At 48.3% G+C, this 21,481-nt stretch overlaps 1 protein-coding gene across 1 annotated transcript in view; it reads right to left on the bottom strand.

Moving 5' to 3' along the window:
* Window positions 1–21,481, bottom strand: part of LOC123666918 — a 55,411-nt gene that overhangs the window by 9,885 nt on the left and 24,045 nt on the right. The window contains exons 6-14 of the mRNA XM_045600937.1: window positions 21,004–21,076; window positions 19,958–20,038; window positions 18,319–18,346; window positions 16,611–16,737; window positions 15,369–15,623; window positions 13,914–14,165; window positions 12,790–12,876; window positions 11,900–12,009; window positions 11,397–11,521 (exon numbers count right to left, since the gene is read on the bottom strand). Coding sequence (XP_045456893.1) covers window positions 11,397–11,521; window positions 11,900–12,009; window positions 12,790–12,876; window positions 13,914–14,165; window positions 15,369–15,623; window positions 16,611–16,737; window positions 18,319–18,346; window positions 19,958–20,038; window positions 21,004–21,076 — 1,138 coding nt within the window. The remainder of the gene's footprint in view (window positions 1–11,396; window positions 11,522–11,899; window positions 12,010–12,789; window positions 12,877–13,913; window positions 14,166–15,368; window positions 15,624–16,610; window positions 16,738–18,318; window positions 18,347–19,957; window positions 20,039–21,003; window positions 21,077–21,481) is intronic.

The raw sequence follows: 21,481 nt of genomic DNA, 5'->3' as shown, positions 1-21,481 counted from the left end.
TGAATTAAACAGAATGCGAAATAAAAACTAAAAACTAGAAAATAAAAATAGGTAAAAAAACTTTTTAAGTTAAACGGTTTTATGTTAAACAAACATTGCAATGTTTAAGATAAATGTACTAAAAACCAAAAAATAATAAAATAGATACAGTCGTGGGAATTATAAACATATGCATAGACTAGACTAAAATAAAACCGTGGGGCACGTCAATTGCCTACAAATTATCGACTTAATGTGCGATAAAAGAATCATTTAATTCGTCGTTAAAATAGGCAGTTGGCCCGCAGACGGTGAGGAAATTACTTACTATTTTCTTGCTCATGGAAATTCCAATAGTTATACACTCCATGTAAATAAAAGAGATGTTTCAACTAGTTTATCGTTGGACATTCACACTGCTGGCTGGCGAGGAATCGTTTCACTGCTCGTAGTTTGTCTTTGATAGACAAAACATATGATAAAAGTACTACTCGCTCACCACTATGAAACCCTAAAACTCGCTTATAATCGAGCTTGCTAGCTTGTTTCCACATTCTAGCCCTACTTATCACACGTCCATCGTTGTCGGTTGAACAACTGCCTAATTATAGTGTAACATTACAAAACAAACATTTTAATCAACGATTGTAGACAATTGACGTGCCCCACGGTTTTATTTTAGTCTAGTCTATGCATATGTTTATAATTCCCACGACTGTATCTATTTTATTATTTTTTGGTTTTTAGTACATTTATCTTAAACATTACAATGTATGTTTAACATAAAACCGTTTAACTTAAAAAGTTTTTTTTATGTTATGTTTATCACCGCTTTTAAGGATTGGTATGACATAAGATCTTTTCCATTGAGAAGGCATTACAGATGTTCGCAAAGATTTAGAAAAAAGGCAATATATGGGAAACCTTAAGCTGTCAGAACAGCTCTTCAAAAATATAGCAGGTATCCCATCAGGGCCACTGCCTTTATTTAGACTTAAAGATTTTAAATATTTGTCCACCATCGACAAAGAAATATCAACAGAAAACATGTTTAAACTGTTGTTGCAAGTATGAATATCGTAGTCGTTACTATTAGACGAAGAAATACCGGAATTTGACTCAAAGGATGAATAAAAATAGCTGTTAAAGAGATTAGTAATCTCTTGTCCATCTCTTGTAAAAAAATTATCCAGATAAAACATATCAGGCAATTCAGTATTCTGGCGTTTAGATTTTACAAATGTCCAAAAATATTTAGAATTTTTAGCAATGGTATTCTCAGCATGATCTATGTATTTCTTATAGCAATCGTTTTCAACCGTTTTTTGTCTATGTACGATTTTTATTTTTGTGTTACCCACAATTAGGAATTCTAAACATTTTTGAATATCATATCAAAAATTGACCGCTCCAGCGGGATTCGAACCCGCGTCTTCGACATACCGTGTCGACGCTCTAGCCAATTAAGCTATGGAACGATATACTCGCCAGAGCGAAACTTTTGATATGATGATTTTTACTTTCGGTTTAAGCGAACCGTGGCGCCGTCTATAGTGAGTTCTTTACAGAGACTCGTAACTATTCAAAGTTTCATATTACAATGAAAATCTTTGACAGGAGACGACACCATGCTATTTTTAATATGTACGATTTTTATTTTTGTGTTACCCACAATTAGGAATTCTAAACATTTTTGAATATCATATCAAAAATTGACCGCTCCAGCGGGATTCGAACCCGCGTCTTCGACATACCGTGTCGACGCTCTAGCCAATTAAGCTATGGAACGATATACTCGCCAGAGCGAAACTTTTGATATGATGATTTTTACTTTCGGTTTAAGCGAACCGTGGCGCCGTCTATAGTGAGTTCTTTACAGAGACTCGTAACTATTCAAAGTTTCATATTACAATGAAAATCTTTGACAGGAGACGACACCATGCTATTTTTAATATGTACGATTTTTATTTTTGTGTTACCCACAATTAGGAATTCTAAACATTTTTGAATATCATATCAAAAATTGACCGCTCCAGCGGGATTCGAACCCGCGTCTTCGACATACCGTGTCGACGCTCTAGCCAATTAAGCTATGGAACGATATACTCGCCAGAGCGAAACTTTTGATATGATGATTTTTACTTTCGGTTTAAGCGAACCGTGGCGCCGTCTATAGTGAGTTCTTTACAGAGACTCGTAACTATTCAAAGTTTCATATTACAATGAAAATCTTTGACAGGAGACGACACCATGCTATTTTTAATATGTACGATTTTTATTTTTGTGTTACCCACAATTAGGAATTCTAAACATTTTTGAATATCATATCAAAAATTGACCGCTCCAGCGGGATTCGAACCCGCGTCTTCGACATACCGTGTCGACGCTCTAGCCAATTAAGCTATGGAACGATATACTCGCCAGAGCGAAACTTTTGATATGATGATTTTTACTTTCGGTTTAAGCGAACCGTGGCGCCGTCTATAGTGAGTTCTTTACAGAGACTCGTAACTATTCAAAGTTTCATATTACAATGAAAATCTTTGACAGGAGACGACACCATGCTATTTTTAATATGTACGATTTTTATTTTTGTGTTACCCACAATTAGGAATTCTAAACATTTTTGAATATCATATCAAAAATTGACCGCTCCAGCGGGATTCGAACCCGCGTCTTCGACATACCGTGTCGACGCTCTAGCCAATTAAGCTATGGAACGATATACTCGCCAGAGCGAAACTTTTGATATGATGATTTTTACTTTCGGTTTAAGCGAACCGTGGCGCCGTCTATAGTGAGTTCTTTACAGAGACTCGTAACTATTCAAAGTTTCATATTACAATGAAAATCTTTGACAGGAGACGACACCATGCTATTTTTAATATGTACGATTTTTATTTTTGTGTTACCCACAATTAGGAATTCTAAACATTTTTGAATATCATATCAAAAATTGACCGCTCCAGCGGGATTCGAACCCGCGTCTTCGACATACCGTGTCGACGCTCTAGCCAATTAAGCTATGGAACGATATACTCGCCAGAGCGAAACTTTTGATATGATGATTTTTACTTTCGGTTTAAGCGAACCGTGGCGCCGTCTATAGTGAGTTCTTTACAGAGACTCGTAACTATTCAAAGTTTCATATTACAATGAAAATCTTTGACAGGAGACGACACCATGCTATTTTTAATATGTACGATTTTTATTTTTGTGTTACCCACAATTAGGAATTCTAAACATTTTTGAATATCATATCAAAAATTGACCGCTCCAGCGGGATTCGAACCCGCGTCTTCGACATACCGTGTCGACGCTCTAGCCAATTAAGCTATGGAACGATATACTCGCCAGAGCGAAACTTTTGATATGATGATTTTTACTTTCGGTTTAAGCGAACCGTGGCGCCGTCTATAGTGAGTTCTTTACAGAGACTCGTAACTATTCAAAGTTTCATATTACAATGAAAATCTTTGACAGGAGACGACACCATGCTATTTTTAATATGTACGATTTTTATTTTTGTGTTACCCACAATTAGGAATTCTAAACATTTTTGAATATCATATCAAAAATTGACCGCTCCAGCGGGATTCGAACCCGCGTCTTCGACATACCGTGTCGACGCTCTAGCCAATTAAGCTATGGAACGATATACTCGCCAGAGCGAAACTTTTGATATGATGATTTTTACTTTCGGTTTAAGCGAACCGTGGCGCCGTCTATAGTGAGTTCTTTACAGAGACTCGTAACTATTCAAAGTTTCATATTACAATGAAAATCTTTGACAGGAGACGACACCATGCTATTTTTAATATGTACGATTTTTATTTTTGTGTTACCCACAATTAGGAATTCTAAACATTTTTGAATATCATATCAAAAATTGACCGCTCCAGCGGGATTCGAACCCGCGTCTTCGACATACCGTGTCGACGCTCTAGCCAATTAAGCTATGGAACGATATACTCGCCAGAGCGAAACTTTTGATATGATGATTTTTACTTTCGGTTTAAGCGAACCGTGGCGCCGTCTATAGTGAGTTCTTTACAGAGACTCGTAACTATTCAAAGTTTCATATTACAATGAAAATCTTTGACAGGAGACGACACCATGCTATTTTTAATATGTACGATTTTTATTTTTGTGTTACCCACAATTAGGAATTCTAAACATTTTTGAAAATCATATCAAAAATTGACCGCTCCAGCGGGATTCGAACCCGCGTCTTCGACATACCGTGTCGACGCTCTAGCCAATTAAGCTATGGAACGATATACTCGCCAGAGCGAAACTTTTGATATGATGATTTTTACTTTCGGTTTAAGCGAACCGTGGCGCCGTCTATAGTGAGTTCTTTACAGAGACTCGTAACTATTCAAAGTTTCATATTACAATGAAAATCTTTGACAGGAGACGACACCATGCTATTTTTAATATGTACGATTTTTATTTTTGTGTTACCCACAATTAGGAATTCTAAACATTTTTGAATATCATATCAAAAATTGACCGCTCCAGCGGGATTCGAACCCGCGTCTTCGACATACCGTGTCGACGCTCTAGCCAATTAAGCTATGGAACGATATACTCGCCAGAGCGAAACTTTTGATATGATGATTTTTACTTTCGGTTTAAGCGAACCGTGGCGCCGTCTATAGTGAGTTCTTTACAGAGACTCGTAACTATTCAAAGTTTCATATTACAATGAAAATCTTTGACAGGAGACGACACCATGCTATTTTTAATATGTACGATTTTTATTTTTGTGTTACCCACAATTAGGAATTCTAAACATTTTTGAATATCATATCAAAAATTGACCGCTCCAGCGGGATTCGAACCCGCGTCTTCGACATACCGTGTCGACGCTCTAGCCAATTAAGCTATGGAACGATATACTCGCCAGAGCGAAACTTTTGATATGATGATTTTTACTTTCGGTTTAAGCGAACCGTGGCGCCGTCTATAGTGAGTTCTTTACAGAGACTCGTAACTATTCAAAGTTTCATATTACAATGAAAATCTTTGACAGGAGACGACACCATGCTATTTTTAATATGTACGATTTTTATTTTTGTGTTACCCACAATTAGGAATTCTAAACATTTTTGAATATCATATCAAAAATTGACCGCTCCAGCGGGATTCGAACCCGCGTCTTCGACATACCGTGTCGACGCTCTAGCCAATTAAGCTATGGAACGATATACTCGCCAGAGCGAAACTTTTGATATGATGATTTTTACTTTCGGTTTAAGCGAACCGTGGCGCCATCTATAGTGAGTTCTTTACAGAGACTCGTAACTATTCAAAGTTTCATATTACAATGAAAATCTTTGACAGGAGACGACACCATGCTATTTTTAATATGTACGATTTTTATTTTTGTGTTACCCACAATTAGGAATTCTAAACATTTTTGAATATCATATCAAAAATTGACCGCTCCAGCGGGATTCGAACCCGCGTCTTCGACATACCGTGTCGACGCTCTAGCCAATTAAGCTATGGAACGATATACTCGCCAGAGCGAAACTTTTGATATGATGATTTTTACTTTCGGTTTAAGCGAACCGTGGCGCCGTGGAACCGTGGCGGTCAATTTTTGATATGATATTCAAAAATGTTTAGAATTCCTAATTGTGGGTAACACAAAAATAAAAATCGTACATATTAAAAATAGCATGGTGTCGTCTCCTGTCAAAGATTTTCATTGTAATATGAAACTTTGAATAGTTACGAGTCTCTGTAAAGAACTCACTATAGACGGCGCCACGGTTCGCTTAAACCGAAAGTAAAAATCATCATATCAAAAGTTTCGCTCTGGCGAGTATATCGTTCCATAGCTTAATTGGCTAGAGCGTCGACACGGTATGTCGAAGACGCGGGTTCGAATCCCGCTGGAGCGGTCAATTTTTGATATGATATTCAAAAATGTTTAGAATTCCTAATTGTGGGTAACACAAAAATAAAAATCGTACATATTAAAAATAGCATGGTGTCGTCTCCTGTCAAAGATTTTCATTGTAATATGAAACTTTGAATAGTTACGAGTCTCTGTAAAGAACTCACTATAGACGGCGCCACGGTTCGCTTAAACCGAAAGTAAAAATCATCATATCAAAAGTTTCGCTCTGGCGAGTATATCGTTCCATAGCTTAATTGGCTAGAGCGTCGACACGGTATTTCGAAGACGCGGGTTCGAATCCCGCTGGAGCGGTCAATTTTTGATATGATATTCAAAAACGTTTTTTGTCTCTTACGCAGCATCCTAAACGTACAATAGTCCCTATAGTTACCGTAAATTTTCCATTTTTTATGAAACTTTAACTTTTCCTTTATAACCTTGACGAGAGAAGAAGAATACCAGATAGGATATTTTCTATGCTCAAGTACAACCTTAGTAGGAACAAACGTATCAATAACTTTATTGATAATATTATAAAAAACTTCAACAGCACTTTCCATATCCAAGCAATTCAAACATTCCAGCCAATTAACCTCAGACAACTCTTTATTAATAATACTGTAGTCAGCTTTGTTAAAAAGCTTAACAACCCTCGGAACACCCGTAAGATAGTTAGACCTTAAATAAGTAAAATCAATATCCAGAGCCGGGTGATGTGAATCTTCTTTAACTAGTGGAAACTCACACTGTTTCACTAAAACACTGTTAGCATTACTTATTACCAAATCCAGATATCGATTATTAGAATTAGGAACTATGTTAAATTGGTTAAGATTATTTATGTGCAAAAAAGTCGATAGCGAGTTTACCTGAACATGTGAACCTTGTTGTAAATGAGATAGTTTAGTAGCGCCTGTATCATCAACAGACCAATTAGCGGTTGAAATATTAAAATCACCGACCAAAAGATAAAGATCTTTAGGGTGCAAAATGATTGATTCAGACACCTGTTCGTAAAACTTAAATTGGTCATCGCGTTGTAATAAACACTGGGGGAAGTAGCAGCAATATACTCGAAAGTCTGTAGGCTTATTATTAGATTTAACGCCAATACAAATGGAAATTACATCCGATGAACAAGTTTTAGTAGACGGTTGGACAACAACATCCTTAACAGTCAATCCCTTTCGCACAGCAATCAGTACATCACCTCCCAGTTTTTCATTTCGAGATTCATAATCGCGATCACAACGGTACACTGAATATCTGGAGTCAAAGAGCTCGGAATCAAATACACTGGGCATCAACCATGTTTCAGTCAGGCAAATAACATCGTATTCGACATTAAGCACATGGGAAAAAAAGTAACTGGTTTTTGAACGAAGTCCACGAACATTTTGGTAATAAACAAAAAATTTGGAATCCATTAGAACAATTAATAACTATAAAGAAATAAAAAATAAAATGAAAAATAATGTATATGCATAAAAACTACAATTTTTCTTTATTAAAATATTGACCAGTAAATTATTCATTAAAAATAGTAATATATTACAAAATTTAGTAGTAAAATACATCCCATTGGTCCTAAAGTAAAATAGTACTTCCCAATTATTAAGTGAATAAATATGAAAATCGAGTAAAAAGACTAAAAAATATCTTTTGTGCAAATCCAGCCCTGTGTAGGAACAATCAACAGATAAAGTTAAATAAATAATAAAATTAAATAAATTCTTCCTCTCTCTCTCAAAATAAATGAATAAAAAATTAAAATATATATCAATAATACTTATCGAACAACAAAAAATACAGTAATATAAAATAACATAAATGTATACATTATCAATACCTATTACATCTTTATATAGATATAGTTTAGTTATTCAAAAGTGTTCAAAGTCGCGGTCTGTTCGTGTTTGTGTGTATGTATGTATGTCTCACCGGTAGGGCCGGTTGATGCAGCCGTACACGTCGCGGTACCGCCCGTACAGCGTGCCGTAGCTCACGCCGAGGATCTCGGCCGCCTGCTTCATCTGTCGCGGTCTGTTCGTGTTTGTGTGTATGTATGTATGTCTCACCGGTAGGGCCGGTTGATGCAGCCGTACACGTCGCGGTACCGCCCGTACAGCGTGCCGTAGCTCACGCCGAGGATCTCGGCCGCCTGCTTCATCTGTCGCGGTCTGTTCGTGTTTGTGTGTATGTATGGATGTCTCACCGGTAGGGCCGGTTGATGCAGCCGTACACGTCGCGGTACCGCCCGTACAGCGTGCCGTAGCTCACGCCGAGGATCTCGGCCGCCTGCTTCATCTGTCGCGGTCTGTTCGTGTTTGTGTGTATGTATGGATGTCTCACCGGTAGGGCCGGTTGATGCAGCCGTACACGTCGCGGTACCGCCCGTACAGCGTGCCGTAGCTCACGCCGAGGATCTCGGCCGCCTGCTTCATCTGTCGCGGTCTGTTCGTGTTTGTGTGTATGTATGGATGTCTCACCGGTAGGGCCGGTTGATGCAGCCGTACACGTCGCGGTACCGCCCGTACAGCGTGCCGTAGCTCACGCCGAGGATCTCGGCCGCCTGCTTCATCTGTCGCGGTCTGTTCGTGTTTGTGTGTATGTATGGATGTCTCACCGGTAGGGCCGGTTGATGCAGCCGTACACGTCGCGGTACCGCCCGTACAGCGTGCCGTAGCTCACGCCGAGGATCTCGGCCGCCTGCTTCATCTGTCGCGGTCTGTTCGTGTTTGTGTGTATGTATGGATGTCTCACCGGTAGGGCCGGTTGATGCAGCCGTACACGTCGCGGTACCGCCCGTACAGCGTGCCGTAGCTCACGCCGAGGATCTCGGCCGCCTGCTTCATCTGTCGCGGTCTGTTCGTGTTTGTGTGTATGTATGGATGTCTCACCGGTAGGGCCGGTTGATGCAGCCGTACACGTCGCGGTACCGCCCGTACAGCGTGCCGTAGCTCACGCCGAGGATCTCGGCCGCCTGCTTCATCTGTCGCGGTCTGTTCGTGTTTGTGTGTATGTATGGATGTCTCACCGGTAGGGCCGGTTGATGCAGCCGTACACGTCGCGGTACCGCCCGTACAGCGTGCCGTAGCTCACGCCGAGGATCTCGGCCGCCTGCTTCATCTGTCGCGGTCTGTTCGTGTTTGTGTGTATGTATGGATGTCTCACCGGTAGGGCCGGTTGATGCAGCCGTACACGTCGCGGTACCGCCCGTACAGCGTGCCGTAGCTCACGCCGAGGATCTCGGCCGCCTGCTTCATCTGTCGCGGTCTGTTCGTGTTTGTGTGTATGTATGGATGTCTCACCGGTAGGGCCGGTTGATGCAGCCGTACACGTCGCGGTACCGCCCGTACAGCGTGCCGTAGCTCACGCCGAGGATCTCGGCCGCCTGCTTCATCTGTCGCGGTCTGTTCGTGTTTGTGTGTATGTATGGATGTCTCACCGGTAGGGCCGGTTGATGCAGCCGTACACGTCGCGGTACCGCCCGTACAGCGTGCCGTAGCTCACGCCGAGGATCTCGGCCGCCTGCTTCATCTGTCGCGGTCTGTTCGTGTTTGTGTGTATGTATGGATGTCTCACCGGTAGGGCCGGTTGATGCAGCCGTACACGTCGCGGTACCGCCCGTACAGCGTGCCGTAGCTCACGCCGAGGATCTCGGCCGCCTGCTTCATCTGTCGCGGTCTGTTCGTGTTTGTGTGTATGTATGGATGTCTCACCGGTAGGGCCGGTTGATGCAGCCGTACACGTCGCGGTACCGCCCGTACAGCGTGCCGTAGCTCACGCCGAGGATCTCGGCCGCCTGCTTCATCTGTCGCGGTCTGTTCGTGTTTGTGTGTATGTATGGATGTCTCACCGGTAGGGCCGGTTGATGCAGCCGTACACGTCGCGGTACCGCCCGTACAGCGTGCCGTAGCTCACGCCGAGGATCTCGGCCGCCTGCTTCATCTGTCGCGGTCTGTTCGTGTTTGTGTGTATGTATGGATGTCTCACCGGTAGGGCCGGTTGATGCAGCCGTACACGTCGCGGTACCGCCCGTACAGCGTGCCGTAGCTCACGCCGAGGATCTCGGCCGCCTGCTTCATCTGTCGCGGTCTGTTCGTGTTTGTGTGTATGTATGGATGTCTCACCGGTAGGGCCGGTTGATGCAGCCGTACACGTCGCGGTACCGCCCGTACAGCGTGCCGTAGCTCACGCCGAGGATCTCGGCCGCCTGCTTCATCTGTCGCGGTCTGTTCGTGTTTGTGTGTATGTATGGATGTCTCACCGGTAGGGCCGGTTGATGCAGCCGTACACGTCGCGGTACCGCCCGTACAGCGTGCCGTAGCTCACGCCGAGGATCTCGGCCGCCTGCTTCATCTGTCGCGGTCTGTTCGTGTTTGTGTGTATGTATGGATGTCTCACCGGTAGGGCCGGTTGATGCAGCCGTACACGTCGCGGTACCGCCCGTACAGCGTGCCGTAGCTCACGCCGAGGATCTCGGCCGCCTGCTTCATCTGTCGCGGTCTGTTCGTGTTTGTGTGTATGTATGGATGTCTCACCGGTAGGGCCGGTTGATGCAGCCGTACACGTCGCGGTACCGCCCGTACAGCGTGCCGTAGCTCACGCCGAGGATCTCGGCCGCCTGCTTCATCTGTCGCGGTCTGTTCGTGTTTGTGTGTATGTATGGATGTCTCACCGGTAGGGCCGGTTGATGCAGCCGTACACGTCGCGGTACCGCCCGTACAGCGTGCCGTAGCTCACGCCGAGGATCTCGGCCGCCTGCTTCATCTGTCGCGGTCTGTTCGTGTTTGTGTGTATGTATGGATGTCTCACCGGTAGGGCCGGTTGATGCAGCCGTACACGTCGCGGTACCGCCCGTACAGCGTGCCGTAGCTCACGCCGAGGATCTCGGCCGCCTGCTTCATCTGTCGCGGTCTGTTCGTGTTTGTGTGTATGTATGGATGTCTCACCGGTAGGGCCGGTTGATGCAGCCGTACACGTCGCGGTACCGCCCGTACAGCGTGCCGTAGCTCACGCCGAGGATCTCGGCCGCCTGCTTCATCTGTCGCGGTCTGTTCGTGTTTGTGTGTATGTATGGATGTCTCACCGGTAGGGCCGGTTGATGCAGCCGTACACGTCGCGGTACCGCCCGTACAGCGTGCCGTAGCTCACGCCGAGGATCTCGGCCGCCTGCTTCATCTGTCGCGGTCTGTTCGTGTTTGTGTGTATGTATGGATGTCTCACCGGTAGGGCCGGTTGATGCAGCCGTACACGTCGCGGTACCGCCCGTACAGCGTGCCGTAGCTCACGCCGAGGATCTCGGCCGCCTGCTTCATCTGTCGCGGTCTGTTCGTGTTTGTGTGTATGTATGGATGTCTCACCGGTAGGGCCGGTTGATGCAGCCGTACACGTCGCGGTACCGCCCGTACAGCGTGCCGTAGCTCACGCCGAGGATCTCGGCCGCCTGCTTCATCTGTCGCGGTCTGTTCGTGTTTGTGTGTATGTATGGATGTCTCACCGGTAGGGCCGGTTGATGCAGCCGTACACGTCGCGGTACCGCCCGTACAGCGTGCCGTAGCTCACGCCGAGGATCTCGGCCGCCTGCTTCATCTCCAGCTCCTTGAGCCGCACGGCGTCCATCACCTGCCAGGGGGGGCCACTTCTAATTAAACTAAACTCAAAAACAAATGTGCTCTACGTAGGTATATGTTTCGAATAACCCGGTGGTCTTGGTAGTGTTTTTGCCGGCTCCAGGGGTTCTGATTCTCACATCCACAATTTCTGGACCAGTATGGACGATTGTTATTGATTGTTGTTGATTGTTAATGTAGGGTAAATAATAAATAGGGTTAAGGGTAAGGTTAGGGTAATTGTAAAAAGGGTTTAGTTAGTATTATTGTTGCGTCTCGTGTCAGTGCGTGTGTGTGTGTGTGTGTGTGTGTGTGTGTGTGTGTGTATGTGTGTGTGTGTGTGTGTGTGTGTGTGTGTGTGTGTGTGTGTGTGTGTGTGTGTGTCACTCACGCGCTTGACGTAGTTCTCCTCCCAGAACTGCGGGCGGCGGCCGTGCTGCAAGTAGTCGTTCAGCTTCACCACGTCCAGGAAGCGAGGGTCCTGCACCCCCGCCTTGCTCGCTATACATTATAACAAATACATAAATAAATAAACGGCACACATTCAATTCACATTCAACGCCCCACTGGGATTCAGTCCTGTATCGGGGTCCAGAACATACAATATATAAGCACAAACGCCCGAACCACGACAAACATATTATTATAAGCAGTATTGTGTTCCTGTTGGTGAGTATAGTGACCAGAGCTTCTGGGGGATTGGGGATTTGGTCGACAACGCGCTTACGATGCTTCTGGTGTTGCAGGCGTCTATAAGCTACGGTAATCGCTTACCATCAGGTGAGCCGTACGCTTGTTTGCCGACCTAGTGACATAAAAAAATCCCTCAAACAAAAAACTCATCAGAATCCTGACGCCTAAACTAGAATTTAAGAACCTTGTGGCTTCGAAAACAGTGACATTATATAAAATATTCACATCTAACAGAGATCCTATCACAGGTGGGTCACGAGATATCCAGCTTAGGGGAAGTACACCGGTGCAGCGTTACAGAGGATCACAGCTAGATGACACTGCCCTAAAACTAAGGTGTCAAGAGATCGTCGCCAAGCTCCTAAGACCCTTGTTGGCGACATACAATAATACACTTTTTTCATTTAAAGAGTACCCGATATTTACCTAAGGAACACGACACTGCTTGAAAGCAGTATTGTTTAGATGTGATCTTCTATAAGGGCGTTGTACTCCTCCAGTTGAACTGCTCCAGATTTCGAGCAGGATATGTCGTGTTGTACCCTACCTCTAATTATAGACGAGAATGATATGACAGAGTGCACTCACGCTTGATGTAGTCGATGTGAGCGGTGCTCGCGGTGGAGGAGGCTGAGGAAGCGTGTGCGCGCGGCTCGCTGCCGTCGGACTCCTCGTCTGTGCAACAAACACACACGTTGTGACAGGTTGCGACATGTTACGACAGGTTATGGTACGTCATTATCACACAAATAGCATCATTGGGGCCGTGTATATACGACTTAACGTTGCGCTTGCAACGCGTTTTGATATGTTGCGACATGTCACGACACGTCACGACACCGCAAATGATGTTTCTTTGTTTATATAAATAAAAATAACTGGCCGAAAAGTATATAAGTGCAGAATAGCATTGACTGTGCCGAATTCGATCATTCTTTTTTATTTTGTGTTCGTTATTGTCAGGATTAGGTTTATATAAAAGAAAATTTTATAAAGATGATATTTTCATAAAGAAATAAATGATGCCGGTACGAAATACGTTGGGTTCAATTAGTATTTATAGAAATGAAACCGCACATTGATTACTCTTACCTTACAGGCGATATTATTTACACAAATGTTGTACACAGTTTGACGGTAGTTTCAATTATGAATTTTTATCCGACTTCTTTTTAGATACCATCAGACCGGCACACAACCCCCCCCCCCCACTCACCGGCGCTGCCGTCCCCGTCCACCCGGAGGCGCGTCCGCAGGAAGCAGCCGATGTCGGGCGCGTCCGGCCACTCCTCGTCCGACGGCTCGCGCGGCCCCAGCCTATAGGACCCCCCCCCACTCACCGGCGCTGCCGTCCCCGTCCACCCGGAGGCGCGTCCGCAGGAAGCAGCCGATGTCGGGCGCGTCCGGCCACTCCTCGTCCGACGGCTCGCGCGGCCCCAGCCTATAGGACCCCCCCCCACTCACCGGCGCTGCCGTCCCCGTCCACCCGGAGGCGCGTCCGCAGGAAGCAGCCGATGTCGGGCGCGTCCGGCCACTCCTCGTCCGACGGCTCGCGCGGCCCCAGCCTATAGGACCCCCCCCCACTCACCGGCGCTGCCGTCCCCGTCCACCCGGAGGCGCGTCCGCAGGAAGCAGCCGATGTCGGGCGCGTCCGGCCACTCCTCGTCCGACGGCTCGCGCGGCCCCAGCCTATAGGCCCCCCCCCCACTCACCGGCGCTGCCGTCCCCGTCCACCCGGAGGCGCGTCCGCAGGAAGCAGCCGATGTCGGGCGCGTCCGGCCACTCCTCGTCCGACGGCTCGCGCGGCCCCAGCCTATAGGACCCCCCCCACTCACCGGCGCTGCCGTCCCCGTCCACCCGGAGGCGCGTCCGCAGGAAGCAGCCGATGTCGGGCGCGTCCGGCCACTCCTCGTCCGACGGCTCGCGCGGCCCCAGCCTATAGGACCCCCCCCCACTCACCGGCGCTGCCGTCCCCGTCCACCCGGAGGCGCGTCCGCAGGAAGCAGCCGATGTCGGGCGCGTCCGGCCACTCCTCGTCCGACGGCTCGCGCGGCCCCAGCCTATAGGACCCCCCCCCACTCACCGGCGCTGCCGTCCCCGTCCACCCGGAGGCGCGTCCGCAGGAAGCAGCCGGCCACTCCTCGTCCGACGGCTCGCGCGGCCCCAGCCTATAGGACCCCCCCCCACTCACCGGCGCTGCCGTCCCCGTCCACCCGGAGGCGCGTCCGCAGGAAGCAGCCGATGTCGGGCGCGTCCGGCCACTCCTCGTCCGACGGCTCGCGCGGCCCCAGCCTATAGGACCCCCCCCCACTCACCGGCGCTGCCGTCCCCGTCCACCCGGAGGCGCGTCCGCAGGAAGCAGCCGATGTCGGGCGCGTCCGGCCACTCCTCGTCCGACGGCTCGCGCGGCCCCAGCCTATAGGACCCCCCCCCACTCACCGGCGCTGCCGTCCCCGTCCACCCGGAGGCGCGTCCGCAGGAAGCAGCCGGCCACTCCTCGTCCGACGGCTCGCGCGGCCCCAGCCTATAGGACCCCCCCCCACTCACCGGCGCTGCCGTCCCCGTCCACCCGGAGGCGCGTCCGCAGGAAGCAGCCGATGTCGGGCGCGTCCGGCCACTCCTCGTCCGACGGCTCGCGCGGCCCCAGCCTATAGGACCCCCCCCCACTCACCGGCGCTGCCGTCCCCGTCCACCCGGAGGCGCGTCCGCAGGAAGCAGCCGATGTCGGGCGCGTCCGGCCACTCCTCGTCCGACGGCTCGCGCGGCCCCAGCCTATAGGACCCCCCCCCACTCACCGGCGCTGCCGTCCCCGTCCACCCGGAGGCGCGTCCGCAGGAAGCAGCCGATGTCGGGCGCGTCCGGCCACTCCTCGTCCGACGGCTCGCGCGGCCCCAGCCTATAGGACCCCCCCCCACTCACCGGCGCTGCCGTCCCCGTCCACCCGGAGGCGCGTCCGCAGGAAGCAGCCGATGTCGGGCGCGTCCGGCCACTCCTCGTCCGACGGCTCGCGCGGCCCCAGCCTATAGGACCCCCCCCCACTCACCGGCGCTGCCGTCCCCGTCCACCCGGAGGCGCGTCCGCAGGAAGCAGCCGATGTCGGGCGCGTCCGGCCACTCCTCGTCCGACGGCTCGCGCGGCCCCAGCCTATAGGACCCCCCCCCACTCACCGGCGCTGCCGTCCCCGTCCACCCGGAGGCGCGTCCGCAGGAAGCAGCCGATGTCGGGCGCGTCCGGCCACTCCTCGTCCGACGGCTCGCGCGGCCCCAGCCTATAGGACCCCCCCCCCCACTCACCGGCGCTGCCGTCCCCGTCCACCCGGAGGCGCGTCCGCAGGAAGCAGCCGATGTCGGGCGCGTCCGGCCACTCCTCGTCCGACGGCTCGCGCGGCCCCAGCCTATAGGACCCCCCCCCACTCACCGGCGCTGCCGTCCCCGTCCACCCGGAGGCGCGTCCGCAGGAAGCAGCCGATGTCGGGCGCGTCCGGCCACTCCTCGTCCGACGGCTCGCGCGGCCCCAGCCTATAGGACCCCCCCCCACTCACCGGCGCTGCCGTCCCCGTCCACCCGGAGGCGCGTCCGCAGGAAGCAGCCGATGTCGGGCGCGTCCGGCCACTCCTCGTCCGACGGCTCGCGCGGCCCCAGCCTATAGGACCCCCCCCCACTCACCGGCGCTGCCGTCCCCGTCCACCCGGAGGCGCGTCCGCAGGAAGCAGCCGATGTCGGGCGCGTCCGGCCACTCCTCGTCCGACGGCTCGCGCGGCCCCAGCCTATAGGACCCCCCCCCACTCACCGGCGCTGCCGTCCCCGTCCACCCGGAGGCGCGTCCGCAGGAAGCAGCCGATGTCGGGCGCGTCCGGCCACTCCTCGTCCGACGGCTCGCGCGGCCCCAGCCTATAGGACCCCCCCCCACTCACCGGCGCTGCCGTCCCCGTCCACCCGGAGGCGCGTCCGCAGGAAGCAGCCGATGTCGGGCGCGTCCGGCCACTCCTCGTCCGACGGCTCGCGCGGCCCCAGCCTATAGGACCCCCCCCCACTCACCGGCGCTGCCGTCCCCGTCCACCCGGAGGCGCGTCCGCAGGAAGCAGCCGATGTCGGGCGCGTCCGGCCACTCCTCGTCCGACGGCTCGCGCGGCCCCAGCCTATAGGACCCCCCCCCACTCACCGGCGCTGCCGTCCCCGTCCACCCGGAGGCGCGTCCGCAGGAAGCAGCCGATGTCGGGCGCGTCCGGCCACTCCTCGTCCGACGGCTCGCGCGGCCCCAGCCTATAGGACCCCCCCCCACTCACCGGCGCTGCCGTCCCCGTCCACCCGGAGGCGCGTCCGCAGGAAGCAGCCGATGTCGGGCGCGTCCGGCCACTCCTCGTCCGACGGCTCGCGCGGCCCCAGCCTATAGGACCCCCCCCCACTCACCGGCGCTGCCGTCCCCGTCCACCCGGAGGCGCGTCCGCAGGAAGCAGCCGATGTCGGGCGCGTCCGGCCACTCCTCGTCCGACGGCTCGCGCGCGCCCCAGCCCGCCACGCGCTCGGCCGTGATGTCCTGCAACCGCTCACACCGTCACGGTGGGGCCATGACGTCCCACCACTCCACACAGGCCCCTCTCAGAGTGGAAGAAGCTTCCACTTAATCCACCACGCTGTGGCAGTGGCAGTGGAGCAGCCCCACTTCGGGTCGTTAGATATTATTCCCTATGAGTAACGATCGCTATCGGGTGTACGTGATAGCAACCGCGACCGACGGCTTAACACGCTCCCAGAGACACGATGGAAAGATACATAAGAACAAACATCCAAACCAGAAATAATTATTTGTATATACGAGTATCCATCCCGAGCGGGAATCGAAACCGCAAACCGATGGTTTTAGGCGCCTACACTCACAACTACACCAAAGCGGTTATTTAGTAACACACAATAACAATCAATCAGTCAATTCAGCCTACTGCAGTCCACTGCTGGATATAGGCCTACCTAAGTTCGCGCCAGACATCCCGGTTTTCCGCAATCCTCATCCAGCCTACACCTGCTATTTTACGTAAATCGTTGGTCCTGCGAGCCGGAGGACGTCCCACACTGCGTTTGCTAAGACGCGGTCTTCACTCCACCGCGACAGGTGACCAGCCCACTGCCACTTCAACTTGCTAATTCTGTGAGCTATGTCGGCTACTTTCGTTCTCTCGCGGATAGTCTCATTTCTGATCCTATCTCTGAGTGAGACTCCAAGCATAGCCCGTTCCATTGCACGTTGAGCGCGTTTAAGCTTGTGGACCAGTCCCTTGGTCAGTGTCCACGTCTTGGCGCCAACACATGCAGGACTCATTTCTCGAAGACTTTTGTCTTCAGGCATTGCGGTATCTTCGAAGTGAAGACTCGATAGTTCAGTTAAATTGTGTTTTTACTAAGAACGATTTTGGGGTAGTTCCGATTTCTTTCATTCCATATGTATATTGGGGTGTTGAATCCAAATCTGAGGTTTACGGACCTACTTTTGTGACGCAACATTAAAAAATTTGCTTTCCTTTCGGTTGCGAGGTGAAAATTGGCAATTTTCAAGTCGCATTTCAGACCGAACGATTGGTCTGAAAACATAACTAAATGACGGGATTTGCGGAATATTACTAGTTAGTATTATTATTATTACTAAAATTATAAATAATAATAATAAATATAATAATAATTAATTTAAATAATTTTAAGTACTTAAAGTCAACAAACTACTAAAATTTAAGAGTACAAATTGACCGATTTATCGACGAAACCCGCTAAACGCCGCCGAGCTCAACCGAATTCGGGTCCATATCGAAGTTAGCAAAAATAAAAAATACTGTTTTCTTATGTTTACGCGAATTTTACACAAACATTACATTTTCCGAAGATTTTTAGTTTCTCCCGTGACCATGGTTGCTGTAAAGTATCCGAAACGTCGGGCATCTAAAAAGTTACTAAAACCGCGATAAAACCCGAAAAAGTTGTTTCATTTAAATGAATAAAAAATATCAAAAAGTTGCATTGCTGCCTCGACTAATTGACTTTTTTATTAATACTTAATACTTAGGGTAGATCTTTTTGACATTCGTCAAGTGCGTATAATAACAACTTTATGGCGAAACACTTCACTTACCAGATTCCCATGCCGCCACTCTTGATCCCTTTCCCTGAAATAACGGAAAAATAATATAAATTACCAATGTCTCCTGTACACTATATTCTATTCGTGTGTTCGCCGACGCCATCGTCACAGCAACCAGCCATTGCTTTAACGATAGCGGTTTCTGTTTTATATGTTGTTTTATAAATAAAAGTCTTCTTGTGATAAGCCATCTTTATTACATCCTGTTCTTATTCTAACTACTGACAATGTTGCCAGTTCCATCAATCTTATTAACCCTTATAGGAATAGAGATGTGTTGCCATATACAACGGTTTCTTCCCCCACTCGTGATAACAGTTAATATAGACCATACATATATTACACACTAGCGACCCGCCCCGGCTTCGCACGGTTTCAAAAACTATCAGTGTTCCTCTACTATAACATGCATGTATTATACATATAAACCTTTCTCTGGAATTCACTCTATTTACTAAAGGAAACCGCATCAAAATCCGTTGCGTAGTTTTAAACATCTAAGCATACAGACGGCGGGAAGCGACTTTTGTTTTATACTATGTAATGATATTCAAATATTTTTATCATTCGTCCAATCGCTCTTTAAATTTCGTTATTCGCTGACCATTCATTCACTAATATTATTATTTAATAAATACTCTTTATTTTTCACCATTAGAAGAAAAAACAAAATCTAATATTATAAAGCAGAAGAGTTTGTTTGTTTGTTGAAGGTGCTAATCTCAGGAACTACTGGTCTGATTGGAAAAACTATTTCAGTGTTAGAGAGCCCATTTATCGTCGAGGAAGGCTATTGACTATATATCATCACGCTAAGACCAATGGGAGCGGAGCACCAATGAAGAATATTTCAAAATCGGGTTTTTTTTTTCCCTTTCGAGAGCTTCCGGTGCGTGCACTGCGTTTTAAACAGTTTAAATACGAGTTAAAGTTAGCCCAAAGTAACTATTCCACGCAGACGACGGAAGAAATAATACTGTTTTCAAGCAGTATTGTGTTCCTGTTGGTGAGTAAGGTGACCAGAGCTCCTGGGGGATTGGGGATTGGGTCGGCAACGCGCTTGCGATGCTTCTGGTGTTGCAGGTGTCTATAAGCTACGGTAATCGCTTACCATCAGGTGAGCTGTACGCTTGTTTGTTGACCTAGTGACATAAAAAAAAAAAAAAAACGAAGTCCCGGACAGAAGATAGTTAAAGATAGAAGAGTAGTAACATAAAATGCGGTCAAATAACAGAGGCGGTCTTATCGCTGACAGAGCGATCTCCTCCGGACAACCTTTGGATATAAGGACATGAAGCAGAAACTGCAGTGAGGAAGTGAACAAATAATTGGTGTGAGAATTAGAATATATTGCAATAAAGTACATATAGATATTATATAATAATAAACATGCTACATACATAATACTTACATACATAAAATACACATATACAAAGACGATATAAGCGATTAGTTATCAATTTCTTATTTATTTGACCATTCATCCACTCACCCACTCACTCACTCACTCACTCACCCACTCAACCACTCACTCACTCACCCACTCACTCACTCACCCACTCACTCACTCACCCACTCACTCACTCACCCACTCACTCACTCACCAGCATATGAATACACAAATACAAACGTTTTAACGTGTCCGCTGTTCTCGTCGTCGGTGTGCTCGGTCCCGCTCACAACCCTCTGGCGCTTCGGGCTCGGGCTGTCCCTGGAAACATACGACACATTTAGCAGTTAGACGATGTAGTGACACGTAATAATTAGAAAACCGGTCAAAAATTGAATTCAGTTTCGACAAATGGCACCCACAAAAAAATACGGTCTTATCCCTTTTCGAAGTTCGGCTTTAGTTTCGATTTCGACCGAAAATGAACAAAAATCCTATGATATCAGTTCATTGAAGAAATATTTATACATACATTCGCAACTTAATCATATAATTAATTTAATATATATAAATGTATAAAATTCTCGTGTCGCGGTGTTTGTAGTTAAACTCCTCCGAAACGGCTTGACCGATTCTCATGAAATTTTGTGTGCATATCGGGTAGGTCTGAGAATCGAACAACATCTAGTTTTTATCCCCCTGAGTTATAGGGGGGGGGGGATTAAGGGGATTCATAACATATATGGCAAAACAACGATTGCGGGGTCAGATAGTATTAGTATACAAATTAGTTAAAAATAAAAACGAAACTTATTTTATTTTATCTTATTTAAAGCCATTTCTGTATGTAAGTGAAATTAAATGAAAACTGCTTCAAGTACCTACCATACGACGACACATTGGCGCAACGGTCACAGCACTGGTTTGTGACTGTTGCGCTGGCGGTTGCGGGTTCGATGCCCGCACATAACAAACATTTGTATTGGCCATACAGGTGTTTGCCGTGGTCTGGGTGTTTGTGCAGTCCTTGTGGGTCTCCCCACCGTGCCTCGGAGAGCACGTTAAGCCGTCGGTCCCGGTTGTTATCATGTACCTGATAGCGATCGTTACTCGTAGTAGGGAATATATCCGCCAACCCACATTGGAGCAGCGTGGTGGATTGAGCTCTGACCTTTCTCCTACGTGGGGAAAGAGACCTATGCCCAGCAGTGGGATATTACAGGCCGAATCGTAACCACGCCGCCCCACTGCGGGCTCGGATGGTTGAACCAATGAATGCCACTTACGTATCTGAGAGTTCCCTTTGCGATATGTTGTTCTTCTCCTTCTTGGGCAGTTTGATCAGCGGCGGCGGTCCTCCTGCGGATTCGGAAATATAACTTTAGTTCATCAATGTACTGTAATGGGAGATGGAAATCAAACCATGTCGAATGCTTTAGTAAGACTACTTTATCAATATGTTACTCACGTAATTTATACTTAGGTTTAGGATATATGTATATACGCTAATATAATATAATACGCTATAATGAGCTAATACACTACAGTACAATTATTTTTTATTGTGAACCAAAAATAAAAAAAGAATTAAAAAAAACGAGTGTTCTTTAGACCACACTACTAAAGTAAAACTTCTTTCTGTAGCTCCATCTAACTTATATATCTCCCTCTCTAACTTTCGTTCGCCTCGCCCGATCACACTATTCGTAACTCTCTCGTTACGCATCCACCAGCCTACTCCACCCAAAACAAGCGTGCGTAGAA

Source organism: Melitaea cinxia, chromosome 27, assembly GCF_905220565.1.
Source record: "Melitaea cinxia chromosome 27, ilMelCinx1.1, whole genome shotgun sequence".
NCBI classification, from domain to species: Eukaryota; Metazoa; Arthropoda; class Insecta; order Lepidoptera; family Nymphalidae; genus Melitaea; species Melitaea cinxia.
Note: the sequence above shows the minus strand (reverse complement) of the source record. Positions and strands in the feature narration are given on the sequence as shown.